This window comes from Zootoca vivipara, chromosome 12 (genome assembly GCF_963506605.1).
Source record: "Zootoca vivipara chromosome 12, rZooViv1.1, whole genome shotgun sequence".
Lineage (NCBI taxonomy): Eukaryota > Metazoa > Chordata > Lepidosauria > Squamata > Lacertidae > Zootoca > Zootoca vivipara.
Genome location: NC_083287.1, coordinates 6,792,987 through 6,819,382, shown reverse-complemented (window position 1 = coordinate 6,819,382; position 26,396 = coordinate 6,792,987). Strand labels below are relative to the sequence as shown.

At 39.8% G+C, this 26,396-nt stretch overlaps 1 protein-coding gene across 1 annotated transcript in view; it reads left to right on the top strand.

Annotated features, from left to right (window-relative positions):
• SEPTIN7 (septin 7) overlaps positions 1-25,987 on the top strand; it is a gene marked incomplete at its 5' end in the record, with an annotated part of 40,468 nt that extends 14,481 nt beyond the window's left edge. The window contains 11 exons of the mRNA XM_035128885.2: positions 2,187-2,287; positions 3,542-3,676; positions 5,244-5,361; positions 7,215-7,307; positions 8,370-8,466; positions 8,828-8,879; positions 10,171-10,296; positions 16,314-16,334; positions 20,945-21,080; positions 22,000-22,139; positions 24,957-25,987. Of these exons, the coding sequence (XP_034984776.2) occupies positions 2,187-2,287; positions 3,542-3,676; positions 5,244-5,361; positions 7,215-7,307; positions 8,370-8,466; positions 8,828-8,879; positions 10,171-10,296; positions 16,314-16,334; positions 20,945-21,080; positions 22,000-22,139; positions 24,957-24,996 (1,059 nt within the window). The remainder of the gene's footprint in view (positions 1-2,186; positions 2,288-3,541; positions 3,677-5,243; positions 5,362-7,214; positions 7,308-8,369; positions 8,467-8,827; positions 8,880-10,170; positions 10,297-16,313; positions 16,335-20,944; positions 21,081-21,999; positions 22,140-24,956) is intronic.
• Between the last annotated feature and the right edge of the window lie 409 nt (positions 25,988-26,396).

The following is a 26,396-nucleotide window of genomic DNA, read 5'->3' as shown; positions in this document are numbered from 1 at the left end:
GGAATGGACTTGCTAAGGAAAGTTTTACATTCCAGGATTGGAGCTAATTTATTTTCCCTGAACCCTTTGAGAATACTGGTACTTCTAAAACTAGATAGGATTCATTCGAGCTCTTAAAAGAGATTGACACTAGTTTACAGCTGTTTTCTGGATTCCTTCCAGTTGAGGCTGTTTTCTGAGAATTTGACCATGTATGGATACACACATTCCTTAAAATTAATAAAGAAAAAAAATAAACTTACTAAGAGGAATGAAATGGTGATGAACTCTAGTTTGAAGATTAAATTGGATAATATGTTTAGAATAATGACTAATATTTCAGAAGCACAATTTCTAATTTAGAAACCATCGAATTAATCTTCTAGAAATGTATAGAGAAATCTCTGTAAATTCTATAGGAGGGGAGTTGGGCTTCGCCTATTGACAAGCTTTCCTTCCAATCCAGGGCTAAAACAGGGTGGGGAGCTTCTTGAGACAGCTCTTGCTTTCTAGTTCATGGGAAGAAAACTTCACACTCTCCAGTAATTTTAGGGGAGATACAGTGAAGTCTTAAAACCGTTATTTTCTCCCCCCCCCCCCCAAACTGGCTTTACTCTTTTGTTAGAGAACATCTGAAAGGGCTTGGTCATTTTGTTTGGGGGCCTTCCCAATTAATCAGTTTCATCCTTCACATAGTAATTTTTAAAATAAGAAAATGTGTACTTCCTGTGCTTTATCTTAGTGTTTCATCCCCTTTCTCCAGTCATAGCTGTGTTCTGTTATGTGTGCCTTAGTGGATTCTTCTTTTGGGCGTATGTGTATTGTGTAATTCTTGTATGAGTACACCAAGCATTGCACACATGCACAGAGCCAGTGCAGCAACACACATTACGCAGCACATAGAACGAGGCATCTTCATAGTAGCCGTGGTGGCTGCAGAGGTGCTGACCGTAGCAGAAGCATGAGTGACCAGACTGGTTCACGCATAGTCAGGCTAATCTGCTCTGCTCATGGTGGTGGGAGGAGGAAGCATGTTCAACTGTCAGGAAGCTATTTGAAGAGACAGTAGGCACTGGCAGCAGCTTGTCAGGGGTCTTTCCTTTTGGGAGAAGAGGGGAGCAGGGAGCACAGCCTGCTGCTGGACGTTGACACCCCTAAGGAGGATGTATCTGATATCCTCAGTGTGAAGAGGAGGAGGTTCTCTAAGGCTGCTGTCCCCCAAGTAGCCAAGCACTGCGGCCCGTTAGAAGTAGTAGCAGACACACCTTCTACCAGTGTCACCAGACACCAGCTCTGGTGCCTCCACTCCTCCTCTGGTTACCCCCAGAATGCTGGAATCTCTTTGTCTCTGCCCTGAGCAAGATTGATTGGTGCTTCTTTTACATACAGGAGCAGGCTGCTGGCAATGTAATTTGCTGCTTCTTTACTGACTCCTGAGCAAAGAACTCAGAGTAAATACAGCAGTGCTGCATTTGGGCAACTTGAGGACCTATTTTTATGTTTAAAATGAACATTTGCACCCGTATAAATGTAATATAGGATTCAGAGGCAAAAGGATGTGATGAGATAATAGAAATAAAACCACACAGGTCCAGGAAAGCAAGCACTCCCTTCATTCCACTCTTTATATTTTACAGCAAAACACAACTAAACCAGTTAGGCAATCTTGATAAACACCAGCCACAAAAATGCTCTGAAGATGTGCAATTTCACATTCCTTCCTTGGGCCAGTCAACTGAAGATAGGCAGCCATTTTATATCTCCTTCCATAAGGGGACTTTGAGCTCAGAATCGACGCCCCCTGCTGGCTGTGGGCCCAGAACATTTTTACCCTCATTCCATTCCTCTTGGCAGCCATGATTGGTCCATACAGTTTCAAGCATACCTTCTCACAAACATATCTTGCTCCCTTTTTAAAATAAAAACTGGGAATCTCAGGAAAATGGATCTGAGACAGTTCCATAAACTGAATTTGCTCTCCCTCCCTCCTTCTGTATTTTTCAACTCAGCAGGAGCTCCATAAAAATGCTTTCCAATTAACAGAAATAAAAACAAACTCTGAATAGAATAAATTAATATGAATGTACTGTACTTGGAAGGTGGTGCTCATTCATCAGTTTCTAACTTAAAAGAAGTACCATTTTCATATGCTTAAGATATGATTTCCCCCCATATATCTAATTTGTAATTCTATTTTTAATTTTCAGGTTGAGCAGTCTAAAGTTCTAATTAAAGAAGGTGGTGTTCAGCTGCTACTAACAATAGTTGACACACCAGGATTTGGTGATGCTGTGGATAATAGCAATTGGTAAGCATGTTCCAATATTAAGAGTGGTGGCTACTAATTTAGAACAACAGTAATTTCATTACAACTGGTCAGGAACACACCCTTGGTTACTTTAAGTATTCTTCTTTAAATACTATCTTAAACAGTAAACTCTCAGTCTGCTGCCACATGTTGTGCATCAGGACTAGTAATGGCAGATAGCTAGCTTTAATTATTATTTTTATGAATTACCCCACAGCCTTGTCAATAACCTTGTGCTCATTTGCACCACTGGCCCTGTGTTTGTAGCCAGAGAAATACTGTGCAAGCTCTCCCTCCTGACTTTTAAAGGGCCACTCTTTAAAGCAAGGTGGGAGCCTGTGCCCAATAGTGTTGTACTCCCAACTCCCCTCAAGCCCAATTACAATGGCTAATGGTTGGGAATGTTGAGATTTGCAGTCTAACAACACCTGTAGGACCATAGGTTTCCCACAGCCCTACCTTAAAGCCTGAGTCTGGTGGAAATGAGAGATAATGGTCTGCTGCTGCTGTAAGAACCGCTCTGCATTCTAGCAGCAGCAAATGTAAGAAGGAGAGGGGAAAGACAACACACGAGATGGTGGCAGAAGGAGAAAACAGAGAATAAAGGGCACAGGGAGTACACCTCTCCTTAGGCACTTAGGCTGCAGTTCTACTTCTACTTGGGAGTAAGCCTCATTAATTTCAGTAGGACTTCTACTCTACATGCGGTTGGTATCGTAAAGTTAGCCATGTACTTGGGAGCAAGTGGTTACAGTCGACTTGCAACTTAAGCACATTTAACTTGTTTGCGTTTAGCTTCACACACTTGGAATTTTTTTTAATAAAAAAAAGATTAGAAATGGGGTATGCATTCAAGGAAAAGGACCTTGGCAATCCTAATCACCACTGCATTTGGAGTTTGGAGGTGCAGAGAGTGTGTGTTTTGACTATACGTGATTTTGGCTTTTTGCCCTATCCCTGCTATCCCTGCATAACTTGAGAGTTGCCTGTGGTAAACCACCCAACGGGAAAATCATATGGCTGTTATAATACCACTTCCTATTTACTGAAAATAAGTACAAACCAGGTGATTGCAAACACCTTAATGTGAAGTATTAAAATTAAAAGAAGCAGTTATATGTTTGTGATCAGTACATCATCAACAGGTTAATTAATATACAGGTTAGTTAATATTAAGCTAAACAATTTGCTGTGATGCTACTGATGTTACAAGTCAATGATGGTTCTTAAAAAATGTGCATTTGCATATTCTAGCTGGCAGCCGGTTATCGACTACATTGACAGCAAGTTTGAAGACTATCTTAATGCAGAATCACGTGTGAACAGACGCCAAATGCCAGACAACAGGGTGCAGTGTTGCTTATACTTCATTGCTCCATCAGGACACGGGTCAGTAGGAAATGTAGCTTGGGGTGTGTTTTTCTGACATTCAGTATCAGCCTCTATGTTAATGATCTGGCTAGATTGCTTGGGAAACTGGATGCATGCCTACCTGCCGTAGGAAATAGAAGGGTCAGGATTATTCTGTATGCAGATGATATGGTTATATTATTTCAGAAAAAGCAGATTGATGTGCTAGCTAACATCTGGAACAACCTAGCATTAATTTGACCAAAATTAAATCCATTGAATTTGTTAGGGGTTCTCCCATGTTTAACCTGCCGATTTCTAATATCCCGTTCAACAGTCTACGTTGTTTTGTTGTTTAGGGGTCCTTTTTACAGCGTCATTGGCATGCTATTATCTATCTTTAAAGCATAGGAGCCATCCTTATGCCTTCCAGATGATGTTAAACACCTACACCCATTAGATGGGAGTTGTCGTCCAGCAACATCTGGAAGACACCAGGCTTGCTATAAGGGTTGCATTCATTTTTTCAGCACAGATGTAATGGTTGTTCCAGGGGCCACCCAAATAGCACTAGGTTCAGCTTTCCTTGTTTGTCTCGGTATGCTCAGATCATTGTAGTTTTTAATTTCAGCACTTGCAGCTTAAAGTAATAGCTTCAGATACAAAATCTAAAATACACTATGATCCTGGATAAAGTTGCTGGCATGGAGCTGACCTAGGTCACTGGTTCTTGAACACATTCCTAGTCCATAGTGCCTGCCAACCTTCTTTTCTCAGCTCCATGTGGATTCAGCTTCATTCAGTTTCTTCCATCCAGTCCCCATATTAGATAGAGCCAGATACAGGGACAGCGTGGCTTGCAGCATCAGCCTCAAGAAGGCAAGAGCTGGATGAAAGAAAGGAAGTGGCTCACTGAAAGCTGCCTTTTTTGAAGCCTGTTAATTGTCATTTAATAGATGCTTACTAAAAAGGTTACTAGATAATGGCTTAATAAACTGCATAATATAAATAAGTCTATTTTAAAATTAATCTGCTTTCTTAACATTATGATGATGTGATTAAATTTAATAAAGAAAATAAATTACTTGTTTTGGCAATTTATAGATGGTTTTGATTCCTCTTTGAATTATGTTGTACTATTTCTCCAGTTAAATGGGAGCTTCCCTTCTGAATAGCAAACCCCTCCTTAGAAATTTGCGTCAGTCTCAGTATTTGAACAAGCTTTGCTTCCTTTATCCAAATTAACTTGATGGGGACGGTGTCAGTTTTCCTGACCTTACTACTGGGATTGCGATTTGTCTTTGGTCCCAGGTTAGTGCTTAATCAGTTGGGTGAGATAGGAAACATCCAAGTCAGAAATGTAGTATCAGTATTATACAATCCTCTCTATTTCAAAGCTAGTTTTCAGTGTTAAACTCTGATAAGTTTGCAAGTGTAATGCTTGAAAAAATGCTTGGCTTATTCCTCTATGACACATATCATTGCAGCTATTAAATAGGAAAATGAATTTGGCATTTGGTTATACAATTTTTTGTAGTGTAGGTGTTCAGAAGGGACTTTCTTAGCTGAGAGCCATATTTTGCTGAATCACTACTTTTTTTTAAAGACTCAAGCCTTTGGATATCGAGTTTATGAAACGCCTGCATGAAAAAGTGAATATCATTCCACTTATTGCCAAAGCAGACACGCTCACACCTGAAGAATGTCAACAGTTTAAAAAACAGGTGAATAGAAACTTTTACTATGAAAAAAACTGAACTAAATATTAAATAGAGGTGTGTGTGGGTGTATGTATACTTACTATGTTTCACAGTGTTAAGAATTTAATCCTCAAATTGATGTCTAGCATCTCAGCAAGATAAGTATTTTGGAAGTGGTAAGCTAACTTTTTTCCAGAAGTAAAAAAAACATGAATACAGCTCCTGACACGGGAAAATGTGTTCACTGATCAATGAAAATGATAGTTCTTTCCATTTTTGTTAAAAGTGAATGTTCTTAATTACCAGGTAGAATAAATATGACAATCTCCATCTAAAACATGTTTGCTTTTTTGCCAGGCCTGTGCAGGGTTTTAGGGATTTGTCAGTACGTTTTTTGTTTTGTTTTTGTTACACAGTAATACTTAATCACTGCTGTAAAGTTTACATTTAAAAGGTGGATGTGGAATGTAATTGTGGTTTGAAAATGATACATTGAACTTCCTTGTGGTTTCTTATTGCCAGATTGTAACTACCTGTAAGGCAGGTTGGAGACCTTAAGCATAGTTAAGTCAAATCTGTAAAAGTAATGCATCTCTCAAGAGATGGCAGGGTATTCATAATGTATGGCAAATGTTTGTTGAATACATAAATTGTTCCGACTACGGCAGGCATCCACCCAATGCTCATGGGAAATTGTAGCATGATATTTTAGAGTAATCAAGTGAAACATTGTTACATAGCCTGGCAAAAGTCTGTAATTGTATTGGGACCAGCTGTTTGTCATTGTAGCAGTTGTGTTCTCAAAATGTTTCTTCTGTACCATGAAAAATAAATAAAAAGATTATAAAAAGAATAAAAATGAGAAGGCAGCATACAGAAATATGGTATGGTGGCTTACTACTGTAGAGTGAGAGGATATTTCAGCTCTTGTAGAAAGCTTCTAAATCCTATGAAATGCATTTGGCTAACATAGATAATAAACAATTCACGAGTGCAATTGGGACTTGAAGCAAAATACTGCAGTAGAAATGTTCCTGATCAAAGCTTCAGTCCCATTGGGACAGGAGCCATGTAAAGCTGTTCAGGGCTTTAGAAGAAGGGCAGAGTTTCAGGCAAGTGTAATGGGACACCTCATCACCCCCACCCCACCCCAACATTCCTCTGTTGTGCTATATAGTGCTAGAAGACTTTGGTTTGCTGCTGGCATCTAGCCCTGAAGCTGAGCATTCTAATGCCATAGTGTGTCCTTTCTCTTTGACTTCATCTTTGAAATATCCTTGTCTTCTAAATATCCAAGCATGCATCTTCCAACACACTTCACCTCTCCTCATCCACACGATGCTAACTTTAAACTGTTGGGGGCTTGCCTAGGCCAGTTACCCCTCTGCTCTGCCCTGCCCTCCCTTTTATTTTTATTTCCCCAACCAGCAGCATAACACTCCACATCTCTTGTGTCTCCATGCCTCATGCCTCTTGAGCTCAAATATAGGTGCATTCAATGAATGTGTACAGTATACCCAACTTACGATTAGGAAATAAGAACAATGGAGAAATCCAAGGATTCTGGCATAACTTTAGTAGACAGAAACATGTCCTTCTCATCCCTGCCAAGCTAATACCACAGACCGGAGTTCCCATATTTGGTGTTCAATGTGAATCAGCAAATTTGATTTTCAGAAAATTGGATGAATTATTTTTAGTATTTCTTACAGGTTAATTTGCCACATACCTTTCATATATCCAGGAACCTCACAGGTCCTTTGTCAGGCAGGTTGTTTTGTTTATTTGAGGGGTTTTTAAAGTAACTTGCAAATCTATGTATGCTTCATAAGCATGCCAAAAACATTGCTTCTGTTCTCTGTTAATATTTTTTTCAGATAATGAAAGAAATTCAAGAGCACAAAATTAAAATATACGAATTCCCAGAGACAGATGATGAAGAAGAAAATAAGCTGGTTAAAAAGATAAAGGTACAAAAATTTAGAAATGTGTATAACACAGGCATCCCCAAACTGCGGCCCTCCAGATGTTTTGGCCTACAACTCCCATGATCCCTAGCTAACAGGACCAGTGGTCAGGGATGATGGGAATTGTAGTCCAAAACATCTGGAGGGCCGAAGTTTGGGGATGCCTGGTATAACATCTCATCTTGAACTTTATACTTTGAACACAGAATTACTCTATTGAAGGCATTGGGGGAACCCTTGCATGCAACCCCGCCCCCCCAAAAGTGCCTGAACATACCAGACATTGCTGTGTAACAACACTGGCTTTGTAGGGAAGTACGGTATGTTTTTGCTTAAATTTATAGATAATCTGCAGTTTGCCATTTGCCCAAACCTGGACAAACTGGCTAACTTCAACTACGGTTAGTCATTTTCTATGCTTCTATCAGCACTTGGAAATCTTAATATGTTTCTCAGAAGGTTTCTAACATCTCAGTTTTTCTCTTCCTCGTTTATTTTACAACCTTGTTCTCCTTTTGTTTGCTGGTGTGTGCTTGTGGCTTACCTAGGGCAGTTGTGGTAAATTCTTTCAGACTTTCTGTTGTATGATACATGGGGGATGCCTTGTGGGGGCTATTCTAATGTGAAGAGGCATAGCTCAATGGTATCACACCTGTCTGAAATCCTGAAAAGACACTTCCAGCCAGCATAGAAAATACTAAGCTGGGTGGTTTTACTTGGTATGAGACAGCTTGCTCTGTAGAATTACAAAAGCATAATAATGGGGAAAGTATCTCAGATAGAAACGTAGAGAAAGATTTCTGCTTGAAACATTGCAAAGATGATGCCACTTGGAAAATACTAGGATCAATGGAACAATGGCAATCTATTTTCTGTTTGGTTTTTAGCAAATGGAGGGAACTAAACCTGAGCCCTTTGCATGAAAAATATGTACCATTGAGCTATGGCCTTTCCCATATAATGTTTCAAAAGTCCCTTTTGTTTATATCCAACTGGGATATTTCATGTATTCACAGGAGTAAAACTATGTACTTACACCCCCAAAATATACTTTCTGTCCTCCAGGACCGTTTACCTCTTGCTGTAGTAGGTAGCAATACTATCATTGAAGTCAACGGCAAGAGGGTTAGAGGAAGGCAATATCCTTGGGGTGTTGCAGAAGGTAAGTGCACAAAAGGCCATGTGTGTGTGAACTTCCCTGTAATACCAAAAAACATTAATAGCGTTGTGATTTGATTATATTCTGCTTTTCCAGTAGTACACTCAAGCCAGCCAACAATTTAACGTTATTACAGTAGCTTTTGTGGTTTTTTATTTGAGCATATGATAACATATAGTGACATTGTAATACAGTAGTGCAACATCAAATAGCTAGAATGGCTTCCCTTTCTACTGTTTTTCCTTCAAAGTTAGTAGCAATGGTGGTAAATAGAGGGTCGACTTCCATAGTGTCCCTTCACCCCATCTGCTACTGGCAGATGTCTGTTTCCTGCATTTAAAAAATGTGACTTTTCCCCCTACAGTTGAAAATGGTGAACACTGTGACTTCACAATTCTAAGAAATATGTTGATAAGGTAAGCAACTAATGTGCAGCACTGGTTTTTGGAATCGTTTTCCTTCCTTCCTTCCAAGTTCTGTTGTGGTTCTTCCATCTATTGGGAGGCCTTCCACATTGGAAGATTAGCTAAGTAGGCCCATTCCTTTCGTGAATTCTATTGGAAAAGAAACTGGTATATTGTAATACTTTTTCTTTTTAACCAAAAGTCATCTGAGTAAACGATGAACTTTTAAAATAAATATATATATGCATGTACTCAGTGGCCACTTTTAGTGTGTACAATTGCAGGATTTTTTCAGGTCAGGAAGAAATATTAAAAACTTAATATTTCCTGATATAGCTTTGAATATCTTTGGCTACATTTTCATAACAAAGCAAGCAAAGGAAAATCTCTTTTAATTTGTGAAAGTCAGCTGTTGGATATTTTGGAATTGATACATCAGTTGGTGGGATATGTAGGCACTTTTTTGGAGGCTAGAGTTTTAACAAGAAGGTGCGAGATGCAGAAACCACAGTCTGATCCTGAGTATACTTACATAAAAGCAAGTTCCATTGAATTAGATAGGGATTTATTGAATTTAATGTGTGTTAGGATCAGGCTGTAAATTTGGGAAATACTTGTACATCAGACATTTTGGGGAGGGATTATGCTAAGAGGCATAATTTGGGTCCACAAATCTATTAAGTACATATGCAAAATATTACTGTATCTTCCCTATTGGGTATTGTAAGGGGAAGGGAATATAGGGACCCCCCTCCCCTCATCAGAAGCAGCTCTTCCACAAGCAGCGATAGCAGCGAGTCCATTCAGGAAGGGGAAAGAAAGGACCAGGGCTCTGGCAGCAAGGGAGAGCCCCTGCTACACAGGAAAGAGGAAGAGGGGGGGGGAAAGGGGGGAGAAGGAAAACATGGAGCGTAGACCCTTTTCCCCTCCAGTTCCGGAATTACGCAGGAGAAGGAGGGGAAAGAGATTTGCTGTCCCGAGACTCTTATGTTGGAGGAGGTCCAGGGGCGGTCCAGTGCCGGGTTCTGCTTCAGACTAAGCAGACATGCTTTTACACACAAGTTTCACTGTAAATAGATTGCACCAATAAAGACTGTTTAAAGACAAACATGTGGAACGCCGTTACTCTAGTCGCAAGAATCCCCTGACAGGTATATTATATATTTATAGAATTCTCTAAACATAAAGTTGTTTGCATATTTCTTTAAGAACAATAAATCACTTTTACATTTCAAATATTGTATTTATCAGCTATTATTCAGTAAAGGAAAGTGACTGATAAGTTGTTCTTTTTCTTAAATAGAACTCACATGCAGGACCTGAAAGACGTCACTAATAATGTCCATTATGAGAACTACAGAAGCAGAAAATTGGCGGCTGTTACATACAATGGAGTTGACAACAATAAAAACAAAGGGCAGCTAACAAAGTAAGTGGTAGTAAAAGTAGTGATATGGTTTTTCCCACATATTCATGGAAAATTTGTTTTGGATCACATATTTAGCCAGTCAAATCCTTAAAGGATCATACATCACCAAAGTAATAGTTACAACTTACTTACTATTATTTATTACAGTTGTTTGTTTAGATCTCACAATTTACAAGAAACATTAACCTACCTTTTACTTTAAATTACAAGTGCCTTTTCCTATATGGATCATTCCAGCCAGTGAGAAAAAAGAGTGGGGCCTCCTGGGTCTTCATATGCCCATTTTGTGGTAAGCAGGGAGAGGAATTTATTTGTTGTCGTGCCCATCCTATGGAACCTCCTCCCTTCAGATTTAACCAGCAAGACCAGTAGTGTGCTTCCAAGCACTTGTTGAAAAATTATGTATTTACTCAGGCCTTTGGGGTGCAATTAGTCTGATTTGCTGCACTTCAAGTCATTAAGGATGCTGTGGAATTTATTACTTATTGTATTGATTTTAATTTATTTATTTTATTAAATTTATGTACCGCCCTTCATCCAAGATAAAAATACAGGATAGATGCACAAAATATCTTCTCTGGCAGTCAATGGCCATCATATTTTTAAAAGGTGGGTGGGCAGAAGTTTTTAGTTTTTGTAATATCAGCAGGAGTAGAAAGTTGTTGTTCGGTCAGCTGAGCTGGTGCTTGATGGTTGAGGGAGGATTATCAACAGAGTACATTTTCTTCATAGGAAACATAATAGTCCTTGGTCGCACCATAGGTTCAAGTACGCTTGGCTGACGTGAAGCTTTTAGTGTAGCGTCCAGCCTGAATTTGGCAGCTGAGGCAGTTTTATTTGCCTGGTGGGCATGTCAGACAATTATGGGAGCGTTTGCATGTCGATTTTATATAATTGAACAGCTACATTATTCGATATATGGGTACATAGTACTGCCATTAACTGACTTCCAATCTATACTGTATTGCCATCAGCAGGGTTCCATCTGGTTCCCATTGCTATTCATTATCTGTAAGAAGAATCTATATGTCCTTGCTATTGCCTCACTTGCAAATTAAATTGTGTCCTCTTCTCTGGTATATAAACACATTTTCATGGTTAAAGTTTCTGAAAGGTAGAAGGAATTTTATATTACACAGTTCATGGTGCAGAAGAGTACAGTTAGAATGAAATATGCTTAAAGGTGCACAGAAAGTATTTATGGACTTGTACTTTTCTGATGGGGAATAACTGAATATGTATTATATTCATACAATAAACAGTGTGTGCTTCATAGATTTATTTTTGTAGGTTATATATTTCTATATAACCCAGTATAATCCAATTGGGGCATTAGGTAATTAATGTAACACAGTAGTTTTATTGCAGAGACTATTTCTAGTAACTAAACTTACAAAAGGGTAGTGGTTTTTCTACGATTCAGATCTGATACTTACATTAAGAAGGTGCTGACTGGAGAAATAAGTTCAGCAATATCTGGCTCCCATATACATGCAGACTGAAGATGATGAGAGATGCAGAAGTAATTGCAGTTGTTACCTATTGACAATCTCAAGTTTTGTCCCCCAACCATTAAGTTCAGCGAACTTTCATGTTTGCTCAAAAGTTAACTTTGGCTTTCTCTCTGGCACATGTCTGTCTCCTGTGCTTTGTGCTCCCTCAAGTAGGTTTGCAGGATAGCCAGCCGAGGAGTTTTCCTTCTTGGAGCTGTCAAACAAAACAAGCCCATGCAGTTTCTGCATACACAGTGTCAGGAAAGTGGGGGAATTAATTGAAGCTTTTTCTTCATTCCACTTTTGGAAAAAAGTACTCAAATTTATTGGTTCCTGAATCTTATGAGGGTACTAACTTCTCTTTTAGGAGTTATTTTAAAGTAACATTAGTCAATTTTTGGAAGGTTAATTGCTTTTCAGACAAATTGTATCAGACAGTTGGCTTCAGGATTTTCAGTTTGAAGTCATAGATCAGGCATCCCCAAACTTCCGGCCCTCCAGATGTTTTGGACTACAATTCCCATCATCCCTGACCACTGGTCCTGTTAGCTAGGATCATGGGAGTTGTAGGCCAAAACATCTGGAAGGCCGCAGTTTGGGGATGCCTGTCATAGATGGTACAACCCTCACCACCCATTTTTGCTAACTTCTCTCACTGCATAATGGATGTATATTTTTACTGCAAGAAAATTTATTTGTTCTTCATAATATGCTCCCTCATATTCATTTTCAAATTGTTAGGCCAGTAGAATAGAATTACAGCGAATGGAATGGGTTGGAGGGTTAAATGCACGTCCAGGATACTTGAGGGCAGTTTCCTGAATAATCCCAAAAACATACTTTTTGAAACTAAGGGTTTATTGTAATTTTATAACGTAGAATGACATTAATTAAAAATATAAGAAAAATGGAATAAATGAACAAGTAAAATTACATGAAAGTATAATACCATAAGGAACATATTAGTTCACAGTAAAAAATAAATAAATCATATTCTCAGGTCTTCTTTCACACATACAAGTCACAAGTATGTTGTTGCTTTTTATCAGTTTGTACAATTCTGAAATTGCAATGGTTTCTTCATCAATAAAGATGACCAGTAAGACCATTAAAGGGTCTGGCATTAGTCCTGTGCCCAAATACAAACTTAAACATTTTTGAGAGTTAACATTTCTGTGCCATTCAGAAGTTGGGAGTCAGATTCTCAAGTATATTTTGGTCTGCAGTATATTTTTTGAAACATAAATCATAGTGTAAATTACATCTGTGCACAATCCACGCTGCTTCACTATGAACAAACTCTTAATTGTATTTCACATTTCTCCCAGGAAGTTGGAACCTCCCAAGCATGTTGCATTGTTGTTGTTTTTAGATCATACTTAAATTGGTTTGAAAAGTGAAAGTTTCTGAAGTCCATCTGGCTTCATTGGAAGAGGATGCGACGCTGAGGCTTGCAGCAGCTCATTCTCAGAATAAGAAAGCATTGTTTACACAGGATGGGGAACATATAGCCCTCCAGATGTTGCTGGACTCTCGAGTAGGAAGATGCACAGGGAGAATCATCCCTGTGCTCTGCTCTACACTTCGTTGCAGCGCTCAGGAAAATGACTTCCTATTCTGGACCAGGAAGCCTTTACCATGCTTTCTGCTTGATCAGCATCTTCACATGTTAACAAGGTTGTAGTTGAATAGTTCTCAGCTATCGTAAATAATAATTTCAGGGAAATTGTCCCTTTCCTGGTGTGTTGCTTTTCCCCCTTCATTCCTTTGATCAGTATGCTAACGAAGCAAAGCATTTGGTTTGACAGCATGAGGCTGCTTCCCATGGTCCTTAAAATATTCAGAGTGCTTCAAAGGGGAAAATGGTTGCATACATTGTGAAATTTCTGAAAATAATGTCATAGTGGTGATACCATAAAGCCCAAACTGTTTGTTGCATTGTTTAGCTGTCTAGGCTGGGCTTCCAGTTCTGCAGTGTGAAGCAAGCCAGGTAACCATGTTGTGCATTTTGGGGGCCAATTTAAAGTGCTGGTTTTAGCGTTTAAAGCCTTTGGGTCTGAGTTAAATGAAAGACTACCAGCCTGCCCGCACATGATAATCAGGGGCAGAGGTTTTCCTTGTTTGCCCATCACCAAAATCAGCCAAGTTGTCAGGCATGGTGTTCCCACACTACAGATTTTCAGAAAGTCCTGACAAACCACTTTTTCACAATGCTTTCCCCATGAGGAATATTCCATCTTGCTACTGTTCTTCTTTTGGCTGCTGAATCTGTTAATACTGCTTTGGTTCTAAATCAGTTGCTGAGTTGCAAGGATTTATTATTATTATTATTCTGCTTTTTAAAATGTGGTTACAGTGAACGTTTTGGATTTTATTTTATTACTGTTGGATTTCTATTTGTGTGCAAGCCTCATTTAGAGAGAGTTTGGCTCCTAAAGCCAGCCTATAAATATTTTCTAATAAAACTAAATATCAAAGGGTGATCTTCAGGTATTAAAAGCTAGGAAGAACAATTATGTAATCCTGCTAAGATAACTACTTACAGTGATGCAATCTAATAAATACTCTGTACGCAGTCAGGAACTCAGTATAACTAATGTTAAAGTTCAGCAAAATGCAGCTACTGTGTAGGTCATTCCTCATTTAATTTCTGCCCTCCCTTAAAGTCTAGCAGCTGTAGGAGACATTAGACAGGACCCACAAGCTTTCATTTGCTTGGCTTTTGCTGCAACTTCAGATGACTCTTCTGCTAGGGAAGTAGTCATATTTCTGATACTGTACAATGGTGCTGGCAAGCTGTTTGCTGTTGTTTCTTGTATCTTACGATCACAAAGACTCTGTCCTTGTGCATGCTGTGGAGAATGGGATCTCTCTTCTGAGGTAGCAGAAGGGGGTGGAGTTTCTTCATAGCTCTACACAACTTGAATCTCCTAACCATTAAAATTTAGAGAGCAACAATGAGGATATGAGCCATGATTTGAGAAACATGCAGGTCCTGCTTTCTGAACACAATGCATTTCCAAGAGATAATTGGTTAGGTGAGCATTCGGGTATCAAACTGATGATTTTAATTATTTCCTATGTGAACATTTCCATGATTTGTCCCTCCCTGCTTTCTTCCTGAAATTGCTGCAGCCAATTGGCAAAAGCCAAACAAAAGAGAAAACTGATTTGTCCCATCTTCCCCCATCCCTCATTTGCCCAATCTCTCCCCCTCTGCCAACCAGCAAAACACAAGCACCTAAGGAAGTGGGGAAAACTCTTGACTGTTCAGCTACCTGAATCAGCCATTTGTGTAGCTAGGTTTGGGTATAATTATTTGTGTTCAGATAACTGAGATTTAGGATAACAAGCATTCAAATAGCGGGAGCTGCATGTATAAATTCTTGAAAATGCATTTGAGCTTTTTTTAGTCAGTGTTGTTCCAATGCAACAAATAATTCTCATCCTGGTGTCAAAGTTAAATTGCTACTGTATATAGTTTGCCAACTCCTCCTTGCACACACATCTTGTTTTGTATCTAGCTGTGACAGTAGTGCATCAGTGTAACAGCACCTACCTAAAACAGTCCTATCCGGCTTCTGCAGCTGGAACAGAAAATAGGAAATTACTTTTTAACTGAAGACTTCTTGGTTTGTTCAGTTGCAAGGGGCTTCATTTTGTTAAGCCAAGATATGATCATACAAATAGGGACATTGTTTGAATAGATTATATGGTTTCCACCATGTTCTGGTTGAGCTATTGGGGGGGGGGGTCAAAAGATTTTTTTTTTCCTTTCAGAAATTCCTGAGTAGCTATGATACAGGGCCAGCTCTAAGACAAGCCTGGGGCGCCAGGGGGCGCCGCGCGGCTGTGCCCGCTGCAGCGGCGCTGCGCCCGCCCGCTGCGGTGAGAAACGGGGGGGGTGCTGGAGTGATCATCGCATCACGGCGCCCGGGTGCCTGACATGCTTAAGACGGCCCTGCTTTGATATTAGAACTTAGAAGTAATCTGTGAAATAGTTTGAATGGTTTATAAACCTGGAAGAATCTTTGAAATACTGTACAAGGCAGAGTGTAGAGTGACTCTTACAGTTCCCATTTTATCATCTGATCTTAATTATAGTAAATATTTTCCAGAGAAGCCTTTTGAGACCTCTGCTGGCGAGTTAAATGGTGCTGTTGACCATTTTGAATATGCATACTAGCAGCAATAGGCCTTGAGACAGTTGTGAATTGGTGTTTATTTTGAGAAGTTAAGCAAATGTCACTAAAATATTTAAGTTTTCATCTAAAGAGCATGCATTATTCCTTGCACACAAACACAGGTAAAAAGCTTTGCACATCAGGTCTGCATTAATTGTGTAGAGCACTTGAACTAACAGACTATTGAAAACAAAAAAACTTAACTAGCTTTAACTAACAACCTGTCACTTTACAAACCAAAGTAGCTTCAAATCCATAATGAATTTGCTTTTTAATTATTGCTTTTTATTTTTGTGGTTTTATTTGAGCATGCTAAGCTTCTGTATTTTTTGTTTTTTAGATTTGACACAGTTGAAGGCATGTAAGTGGTCATTTAAATTTTTCAAAAGACTTAAGACAAGGCTTAAAACAAAAAAAAAGGCTTTTAATGTTGAGTGTAATTTTCAAAACTTTTTATTTTCAGCGATTGCATTTGTTTTGCTTTTAAAGTTTTATTATAAAATTCCCTAACATAAATATTTTTAGTGGCATCTACTGTGAGAGCACATTTATTCACAGAGAGAGCAGAAGACCATTTTAGCAGTTAATTGGATATGAAATCCTCATAATTTGCTTCTTTTCAGCACAGTGATTGATTGTACGTGAAATGATCCTCAAGAACTTGTTAGCTTCATTTCTTCCCTCTGAAGCTGCAGTTGGTTACCACGGCATTTGAAAGTGCCAAAATTATCAAATCAGAGTACTGATAAAGAAGGCAAAAATGTAGATATATCATATCAGTAGCTTGCAGACGCTCAGATTTCATTCTTTTCAGATGTTGTGTCCCAGAAAGAATAGTCAAAATGACATGAATGTCAGCTAGGCATATGCACCCATTCCCCTCACCATGGAGAGGAAGTAGTGATTGATGGATTGGGTGGTATTGCATTCTGTTTGAACATAGCATGCCCCTAGCTGTCTGCCTTTAACCCCTCCTTTTCCAGGGAACAAATTGGCTCTGAGAGATTCCACGTTCAAGCATGGGCAGCCTAGTTCATTTCCATCTTCCGTAGCATTAAAGAGCCAGGGACTCTCACTAGGTCAAGAGTCCTCTCTGGAATATAACACTCAAATAGGTGTTGTGTGTCTGTTTGAGTAGTTCTTGAGGTTTGCTCTCATTTTTGAACGGGGGAAGGGGGGATTATGCATATTTAAATGCACTGGAAACATCTATATTCAGTGTGTGCATTTGAAAACAGCATTTATTTGGACAAATACGTAAACATGCAACCTTGCAATAAAATTTCATTTATTGAAATCCTTTTTTGCTTTTAGTGATGATAATAGGCATCCTGACAATTTTCCATGGAGAGGGCTTGTTTCTGTATTAAAATAAGTTAACCACAGTAGCTGCATTGAAAATAGATTACACCATGTATTCTCTCTCTCCATGTGCGAATTCTTCACAGCAGGGCTGGTTTTAATTCGTTCTTTAATTTTCTTGTCCCTTTGATCATTGGATAAAAGTACAAAATCTTTCAAATAAACATTGGGTGTGGCTTAACTTATATTACAGCAGAACCTCAGACATATGAACTCATGGAGGCTGCTTCCATGAAATGATCATTTGCTTTTAGGTTCTCCTAACTTCACATTGTCTTCCTTTCTAGCTTTTTTTGTAACCCTTAAGCTCAGTCCGTCATTCATCATCCTTCGTAAACTTGGTTTGAATTCACTTGCTGCTTCTTTCTAGCTCCTTGAAGTTGATTCCTTATATACTGTATATTCCTGCGAATAGGACTACTTTTTAAGCCAGGAAAATCTTCTCAAAAGTCGGGGGTCGTCTTATACGCCGGTATATTTCTTATACGGCGAGTATATCCCAAACTCTATATTTTAACTGGGAAAGTTGGGGGTCGTCTTATACGCCGGAATATACGGTATATATTGACCAGATGAAGAATTTAAGGACTCTTACAGTAGAGTGGCCACTACAAAATTGCTCAAGAAGACATTCCCCATCGGTTTCTTAGCATCCAGGCTGATGTGGAATTACTGAGAAACCGGTGCTTCCTATTGCGACATCCGCAGCAAAAAGAAGAGCTGTCTCAGTATGGCTGAAGAAATGCCAAACCAGGCATCCTTTAGCTACAAGGGATGAATCCCCCCTGTCACGCCTTAGCTGTTTAAATGGAATCATACTGTCTAGGGTTCCGCTGTAATCTCATTCATATATAATTCTAGGTGGTTGAGTGAAGGCTGGATTTGATTATGTTGTTTGCTACTTGTCCACTTACACAGTTTGCCCCCACATTTCATGTTGCATGAATGTCCTGCCTAGTAATGATAAACGTGTATTTGGTGCACTTGGCCTGGTGGGCACATCACCCTTTTCCTCCTCAGGTAATAGATGTGACTAGATCATAGCATGTTCTGATTGGAACTTGGAGTGGATTCATTAGCAAGAGTAAGAAATGAAATGTGTTGAATATGGGTCAGTAACATGCCACAGATTTGTTTATTAAACATACAATTAGAGCTATGAGAAGGTCCTCGAAAGGCCTAAGTACACTTCAGCCCATCCGCACATAATGTACTGCTTCTACAACATCAGAACGAAGTGTTTGGAAACCCTTTCAAAATACCTCATAGAGTAATTTATTTTACCATGAGCCTGGAGCCAAAGAATTGTCCATCTGTGTTCAAATCAACAAGAATCATGTGCTCTCTCATCACGACTTTTTACTTCTTTGTGATGGTCCCCTTAAAGCCGTCCTCTCACAATGCAGCAGACCATAAAGTCCTCCACTGGCACAATTCCCCTTTGAGAGTCAAGTCCTTAGACGAGTCCTTAGAAAAGAACAAAATGAGCAAAAAAAGAAGAAGATATTTTCCAAAAGTTTGGAGTGGACTAATTCCATTAGCTCTAAATGACCCATTAACAAATCCCAAGTAGTTTTCAAGATGGAACCTTTTAATGTGAAATGATTCTCAAAGGCAAATTGTAAAATAAAAATGCTATATAAGTATGTAACGATCTCTTGATCACTGTTAAATCCTTTAGGGCTGAAGTCTACTCAGGACCAGTGTGAGCCCCACTGAACTCTGTGCAAGGGGCAAGGGAAAATAATTTTAAGAGGCATGAGAGTGTTGGGAAAGGGGAATAAGGGGAATATAGTGGGGGAATGGAAGGAGGGGAATCTTTTTGAATAATGTATTCAGGAAAGAAGTGAGGGAAGACCAACAGATCCCTATGTTATGGCACTAAGTGTGGAGAACAAGTGCACAGGATAGGCCTCGGGCACTGAGGAGAGCTGACTGGCACTAGGGCGGGCTATGGTGTTATAAACCCCGTCTCTAAAATGGATATGTATTTTCTAAAAAGAAAAAATATTCTACATATGTAATTCCTTCATCATATAAGGCATATCTTGTGCGATATGACCTGTGACTTGTGGCTTGGCTCACTTTCTTGTGGCTTCTGAATGTAGGTGATTTGCTGCTGCTTTTATTGTAGCCCGCACAGTTATAGCTTGGTCAGAGTTACGTTGCTGCCATGTGGATAGGATTGTTTAGGACTGTGAATCCGTGTTTTGCAAACTGCATGCCTGGAACCACCAGTAGGCCTCGAACCCCTTTCAGGTGCACCTCAGCTTTGCAGTCTGCCCAGGACATTCTCATTTCCCAACCCAGCCTGCCCCCAACCGCGGTGCCATCAGCTGCTCCTGGTGGTCCCATCATGCATGATGCAAACAGGAATGCAGCAGTTAGAAGTGAGGCTGTGATTGAAAGGAAAGAAGAAGCAGACGAGAAGAAAGGCACCCGGGGCCACTGCTCTGCCCTTTTGTCCTCTCTCCTTCCTTTCTACCTGCGCGCATGTACACCACACACACACACACTTTTATATCCTATCCCAATGCTCCTTCCAAGCCAGGGAGCCTCTCCTGACCAATTTGAAATTTGCATTGGAAATTGGGCAACTGGTGTGTGCGGATAGCCTTGTCCTGGCTCTCTTTATAGAAGAGAATTTTAAAATCCGCAGCCAGACAATGAGTGTGGTTCCAGGAAAATAGTGAGCATTCCAAAGAAGCATTTATGCAGTGCGAAATTCAAGCCATGCAAAAAGTTATATGGTTAGCTGGTATGAAAACAGCTAACTATATATATATATATAGTAAAGAACATGGTTCAGGCTGCCCTCCCAGTTCTGAGGATTTTCTGCCGCTCTGTGTAGGCTTCTAAATGACTCTAAGCCACAAAGTATGTGTTCACAAACACAAAAAGTAAATGCACCATGGGTTTTCAGTGTTGTGTGCCATGCATATAAATTACAAAGTTCTTTTTAAGTGGCGTTTCCGTGTGCTGCTCTGGTTCACCAGAAGCTGCTTTGTCATGCTGGCCACAACCTGGAAGCTGTACGCCGGCTCCCTCGGCCAATAACGCGAGATGAGCGCCGCAACCCCAGTCGGTCACGACTGGACCTAATTGTCAGGGGTCCCTTTACCTTTACCTGTAATGCATGTGTATTAAAATACAGCCCAGCAGAAATTCTGGAGCCCCATAAAGGAACATTTCTGGATGTAGCCCTGTTTCAACATAACATACTCGAGTTATTCCTACTTGAAATATATTGTTGTCCAAGGTTGTCCATTGCATGTGCACCTGATCAGTGGTGTTAAATCTCACTACCTCTGTGTGGTTTTTTCCTTCTTCACAAAGTGCTATTTCTAAGAAATTGTACCATTGCAGGTGAAGCACAGACCCCAGCCACATGGTTTCATCCTCTTTGTTAGACTAGATGTTCACAATAATTTGTAAACTTGAAACAAATGTGACGAGGAAGCACTTGATCACTCTCATTTATTCGTTGGCACTACTTCACTTTCCAAAAGTAGCTTGCTTCCTGTCTCTGTGTGTATCTATTGGCTCTTCACGGAACTTGTATTTCCAAATGAAAATTGAATAACCAAGCACCTGTTTCATTTATGGCAGGAGCCCTCTGGCGCAAATGGAAGAAGAGCGGAGAGAACATGTGGCGAAGATGAAGAAAATGGAAATGGAAATGGAGCAAGTCTTTGAGATGAAGGTCAAAGAAAAAGTTCAGAAACTGAAGGACTCTGAAGCAGAGGTACATATTACTGTGGCAGTATGTACTGGATAAAGCAAACATTAGAATATTTATTACAGGACAATATTTATTTAGCACTGTGAGTCAATAGAAAATCAGCTGTAAGTGGATTCCCGGGGAAATCAGATGAGCTCAAGTGGAATATATATGTGGGTGATCGATAAATCCCTATTCTTGTGTGCCCAACAACTGTAAATGCACATCATGTCCCATGACTTTTCACATTGTGGAGTTCTTGGCCGTGATTTTACCATTTGGCAATATTTTTATTTTATTTTTACACTGATATGACTTGAGCTGAATGTACCTTTTTAACTCATGTTATGTATCAAATAGTGATCTTCTGTGAAGCCAAGAGAAATTCAGATCCATAACTTTCAAGAATGCAGGATTGTTGTGATTGCTTAAGCTGGGATTTTAAAAAAAATCCTAAATTAAGATCTATTGTAATATCATATTGAAAAGTAACAGCCAGTACATAGTGTAGAGTTCAGCCATGGTTTGACGCTTGGTCTTACACACCACAGCAGCTTTTTCTTCCTGTTTGGATAGGTAGGGAAATTATTCAGTAGGGGGAAACTTGCTTTAAAAGTCAAACTAGATCACAAAGGAGAAGGGGTGAGAATAATAGCATTTAACATTAAAATGCCTGTTAAAAATAAAATAAATACGGGGCTGGATCCAGATTGTCAGTTGCATTTGGGTCCTCCTGAAATCAAAGTTGAAATGTTAGTCATTGCTCACGTTCCATTGAGTTCAGTGGTGATTAAGTGCACGTAATGTGGTCTGGGTCCAATCCAATGTGCTCATTTATTGTCTGTTTTTTACTTACAACATTACTGATCTCTTTGTCATTTTCTGACGGACCCCTTGAACGCAGATGAGAAACTTTACCATCTTTTGCATTCTTGTTCCTTAGCTCCAGCGGCGTCATGAGCAGATGAAAAAGAACTTGGAGGCACAGCACAAGGAATTAGAGGAAAAACGCCGCCAGTTCGAGGATGAAAAGGCAAACTGGGAAGCTCAGCAACGTATTTTGGAACAACAGAATTCTTCGAGGTGCGTTGGAGTCGTAACTGCAGTCCTTTCTGAAAGTGTTCTGATTTTAGGTCCTACCAGTTTCCCCCATCGCAGGAGTTGATACCCTCTCCCTGCACAACCCCTGCAGAGATAACACATCCAAGTAATGGCTTACCTGTGTTTAGTCCTGTGGGTTGCATCCCAGTGGTATCCCTCTGCTGACGGAAGACACATGGATATAGCAGAGGCTCCAGTCAGTAGAAAATGAGGCTATTTTCACCATTTTGCCTTTTTCCTCTCAGCCAACCCCCACATCCTATGTTGTTTCTAAGGGCTCCTGAAACAGGGCATCATATTGGCCATATCAATATCACCAGAAGCAGCCCCTTAGAAATGTTTAAGCTGCTTGGTTGAAGGAGAATAATAAAAAAATATTTCAGTAGCACCTTAAAGACCAACTAAGTTTTTATTTTGGTATGAGCTTTCGTGTGCATGCACACTTCTTCAGATACACTTGAAACAGAAGTGTCAAGTGTATATATATACACAGAGGGTGGTGGGTGGGAATGGGTGATGGGCTGATGGGAGTGGTAAACCTGTAGATGGCTGTTAACGACTGCTGATGACTGCAATTAGTCCTGGGGGGGGGAAGCAAGGGCTGAGGCGCTAAATAAAGCTTGATCATGCATAATGAGATAAGAATCCGATGTCTTTATTCATCCCAGGTGGCTCCATAGTTTTAAGCTTGGTAATGAGTTCCAATTCAGCAACTTCTCTTTCCAGTCTGTTCTTGAAATTTCTCTGTAATATAACTGCTGCTTTGAGATCTTGTATAGAATGTCCTGGGAGATTGAAGTGTTCTCCTACTGGTTTCTCTGTCTTATGGTTCCTGATGTCAGATTTATGTCCATTTATCCTTTGGCGTAGGGTTTGGCCTGTTTGTCCAATATAGAGAGCCAACAGTGCCCTTCAGCTCTCTATATTGGACAAACAGGCCAAACCCTGTTTGGCCTGTTTGTCCAATATAGACAAACAGGCCAAACATGGCTTAAAACCATGGAGCCACCTGGGATGAATAAAGACATCGGATTCTTATCTCATTATGCATGATCAAGCTTTCTTTAGCGCCTCAGCCCTTGCTTTTTCCCCCCAGGACTAATTGCAGTCATCAGCAGTAATTAACAGCTATCTACAGGTTTACCACTCCCATCAGCCCATCACCCATTCCCACCCACCCCCACCACCCTCTGTATATATATAAGGGTCTGACACTTCTGTTTCAAGTGTATCTGAAGAAGTGTGCATGCACACGAAAGCTCATACCAAAATAAAAACTTAGTTGGTCTTTAAGGTGCTACTGAAAGAATTTTTTATTTTGCTTCGACTCAGACCAACACGGCTACCTACCTGTAACTAGAACTATGGTTGGAGGGGAAAATCCCCCTCGGCCCATTCCCATTTCCATGCCACTTTTCGTTCTGTCCAGTCTGCCTGGAATTGCCACTCCTCTGTTGTCGAACCACTTCTCGCAATTCCTTCCTTAGGACTGACAACCCTGCTTATAGCAGTACTTCCTAAACCACTCCCACCAGCTCATTTTTTTGCTTCACCACCACCATCTGGCTCTGTGCTATCACAGGAAGCTCCCACTTCAGATTTAACTACGCTATCTCTGCTCATTTTGGTAAAATGCCATCTTATATGCATGTGACGTATTATATCTGTCCTTGCTATGAACTGCTCCACATGTACAGTTATCCTGGAAAATATCCATGGTAAACATACTTCGCAGATGTATATCTCAGCCTGGAAAAGATGGAGAGTTTGGAGAGAAGAGGGAGAAGTGTTGCTCCTTCCTACGTCCTCTTTCCACTAGTTTTCCAGGCTAAGATTGCTGCCCTCCCAATAGAAGACAAGAGTGACCAGGAGGGAGAAAAAATGTGAGGAAAGGAAAAGGAGAAGAAAATGAACCTAATTGGTGGAAGTGGGGGTGGATTGAGGACAGGCAACCAGTTGGAGAGAGGAAAGGAATGGTTTGTGTATTCCTCCCCTTTGCTCCTCTCTGGGTCAGTTGGCGCTCAGTTCCCTCTTCTTTGAGGGCCTTTGCTTTCTTACCCCCTCTTCTTTTTGTTTCATATTCACTTAGGGACTGTGCCCTTTTCCTTTTCTCTGGGGTCTGCAGGTCCGTGTTTTGTTTGCGTGTTTTCTCCCCTTCAGCACCCAGAAACACACAAACACAATGTAAATGAGTGAGGGCCACTTTCAATATAAAGGTAAAGGGGCCCCTGACCATCAGGTCCAGTCGTGTCCGACTGGGGTTGCTGTGCTCATCTTGCTCTATAGGCCGAGGGAGCCGGCGTTTGTCCGCAGACAGCTTCCGGGTCATGTGGCCAGCATGACAAAGCTGCTTCTGGCGAACCAGAGCAGTGCACGGAAACGCCGTTTACCTTCCCGCCGGAGCGGTCCCTATTTATCTACTTGCACTTTGATGTGCTTTCGAACTGCTAGGTTGGCAGGAGCTGGGACCGAGCAACAGGAGCTCACCCCGTTGCAGGGATTCGAACCGCCGACCTTCTGATCAGCAAGCCCTAGACTCTGTGGTTTAACCCACAGCGCCACCTGGGTCCCTTCACTTTCAACAATACACCTTCAAAGGCAGTCATTTTGTGACTGGCTGAGCCCCCCTGCTTGATGGCAATTTTATGTGAATGCCCACAGAAATTTTGGGAACCCCTCCTCTGTTTGCTCAATTCTCTGAAGAATGCTGTAATTACAGTAATGCGCTGCACTTAAACAAGCAAAAATATCACATGTAAATATAACTGAATAATTATTTTTCCTTTTCTTCTTTTACAGAACTTTGGAAAAGAACAAGAAGAAAGGGAAGATATTTTAAATATACTTATGACCACCAGTTATGTATTAGTTGCCAATATTCCAGCCTGGACATGTGTGTGTTGGATCTGTTTCACCAATCTTGCACCAGTTGTGTCCACATCTTTGGATTTAACAGCATGACAAAAAAATATTATTATTTTTTGGTTAATTTTGAGGGCACTTGAGATGCCTTGATTTATTTAGGGTGTTGTATACTTAGGAAAACAAACCAGCTCTAAGTTACCCCTTTAAAAGAAAAAAGGAAAAAAAAATAAGTCATTTTACTGCAAAATAACATTTTACTGTTGTACAATCATGTTCTGGTGGTTTGATTTTTGTTTACAGGATATTCCAGTATACAAGGACTTGGGAAAGTTTTCCATAAGGATACATTGCCATAATATAATACGAACTATGCTTCTATTATAAAAAAAATCCATTCAGTGCAGCATATATAATAATGTAATTTAGTCTAACAGTTGACCCTATTTTTGACACTTCCGTTGTTTGAAAATACACATGGAAAAACAAAACTTATAGGCTTATGGGGCACCTAAAAGCTTTTTTTTAAAAAACTTTTTTTTGGATTCTTTAAATATATGCTATTCTCATTTAGTAACTACTCTAGCCAGAATAATTTCATTACTGCTTCATTTTTGTAATAACATATAATTTAGATATTTTTCCATATATTGGCCCTGCTAAATAGAATGTAGTTTCTTTCATATGGTAGGAACCAGTTGATAAAACCTTTCCTTTAACTCCCTTTTTACATTTTATGGTAAGTAGCAGGAAAATGCATTTATAGGTCATTTCTAGGAAAAAAATGTGGAGTTAACTACCAACCTGTTTCTACCTGTGTGCAGTCTGTCTTCTACTAGAAAAGAGAATCATGGCCTCTTGAAAGAAAAGTCACAATTTTACATTTAGCTGTATTCATATACTGCATTTCTGTATTTTTGTTTGTATTGTAAAAAGTCACATAATAAACAATGTTGTGATGTAACATACTCAAGTCTGGATTATCTTTTCCTTGGATAATAGAATTTATGACATTTCCCTTTTTCCGTTGCTTTTAAAAGTAAAACTTTGTCTGCCTTTACAACTAATCATTTACCTGAGCTGACTTTGCCTGGACTTCTTCAAAATATTCATGAACATTTAGCAAGATGAAACTTGGTTTTGCATATTTATTTAACACACTCTAACAAACATTCCGCTTTTCAATTTGATATCAGTTACAAACGGATTTGCCTTGCAAACACTCGCGTGATTAGGAAGAAATGCATGCAGGCGTTGTTGTGGTTGTGTTTGAGTGTGTGTTTCATGACATGTTGGTTTCGGATACATTTTTCAACATGCCATAGGAGCAGGAACATAGACTTGTTATTAAAAATGGTTTCAGCAAAACTATTAGGA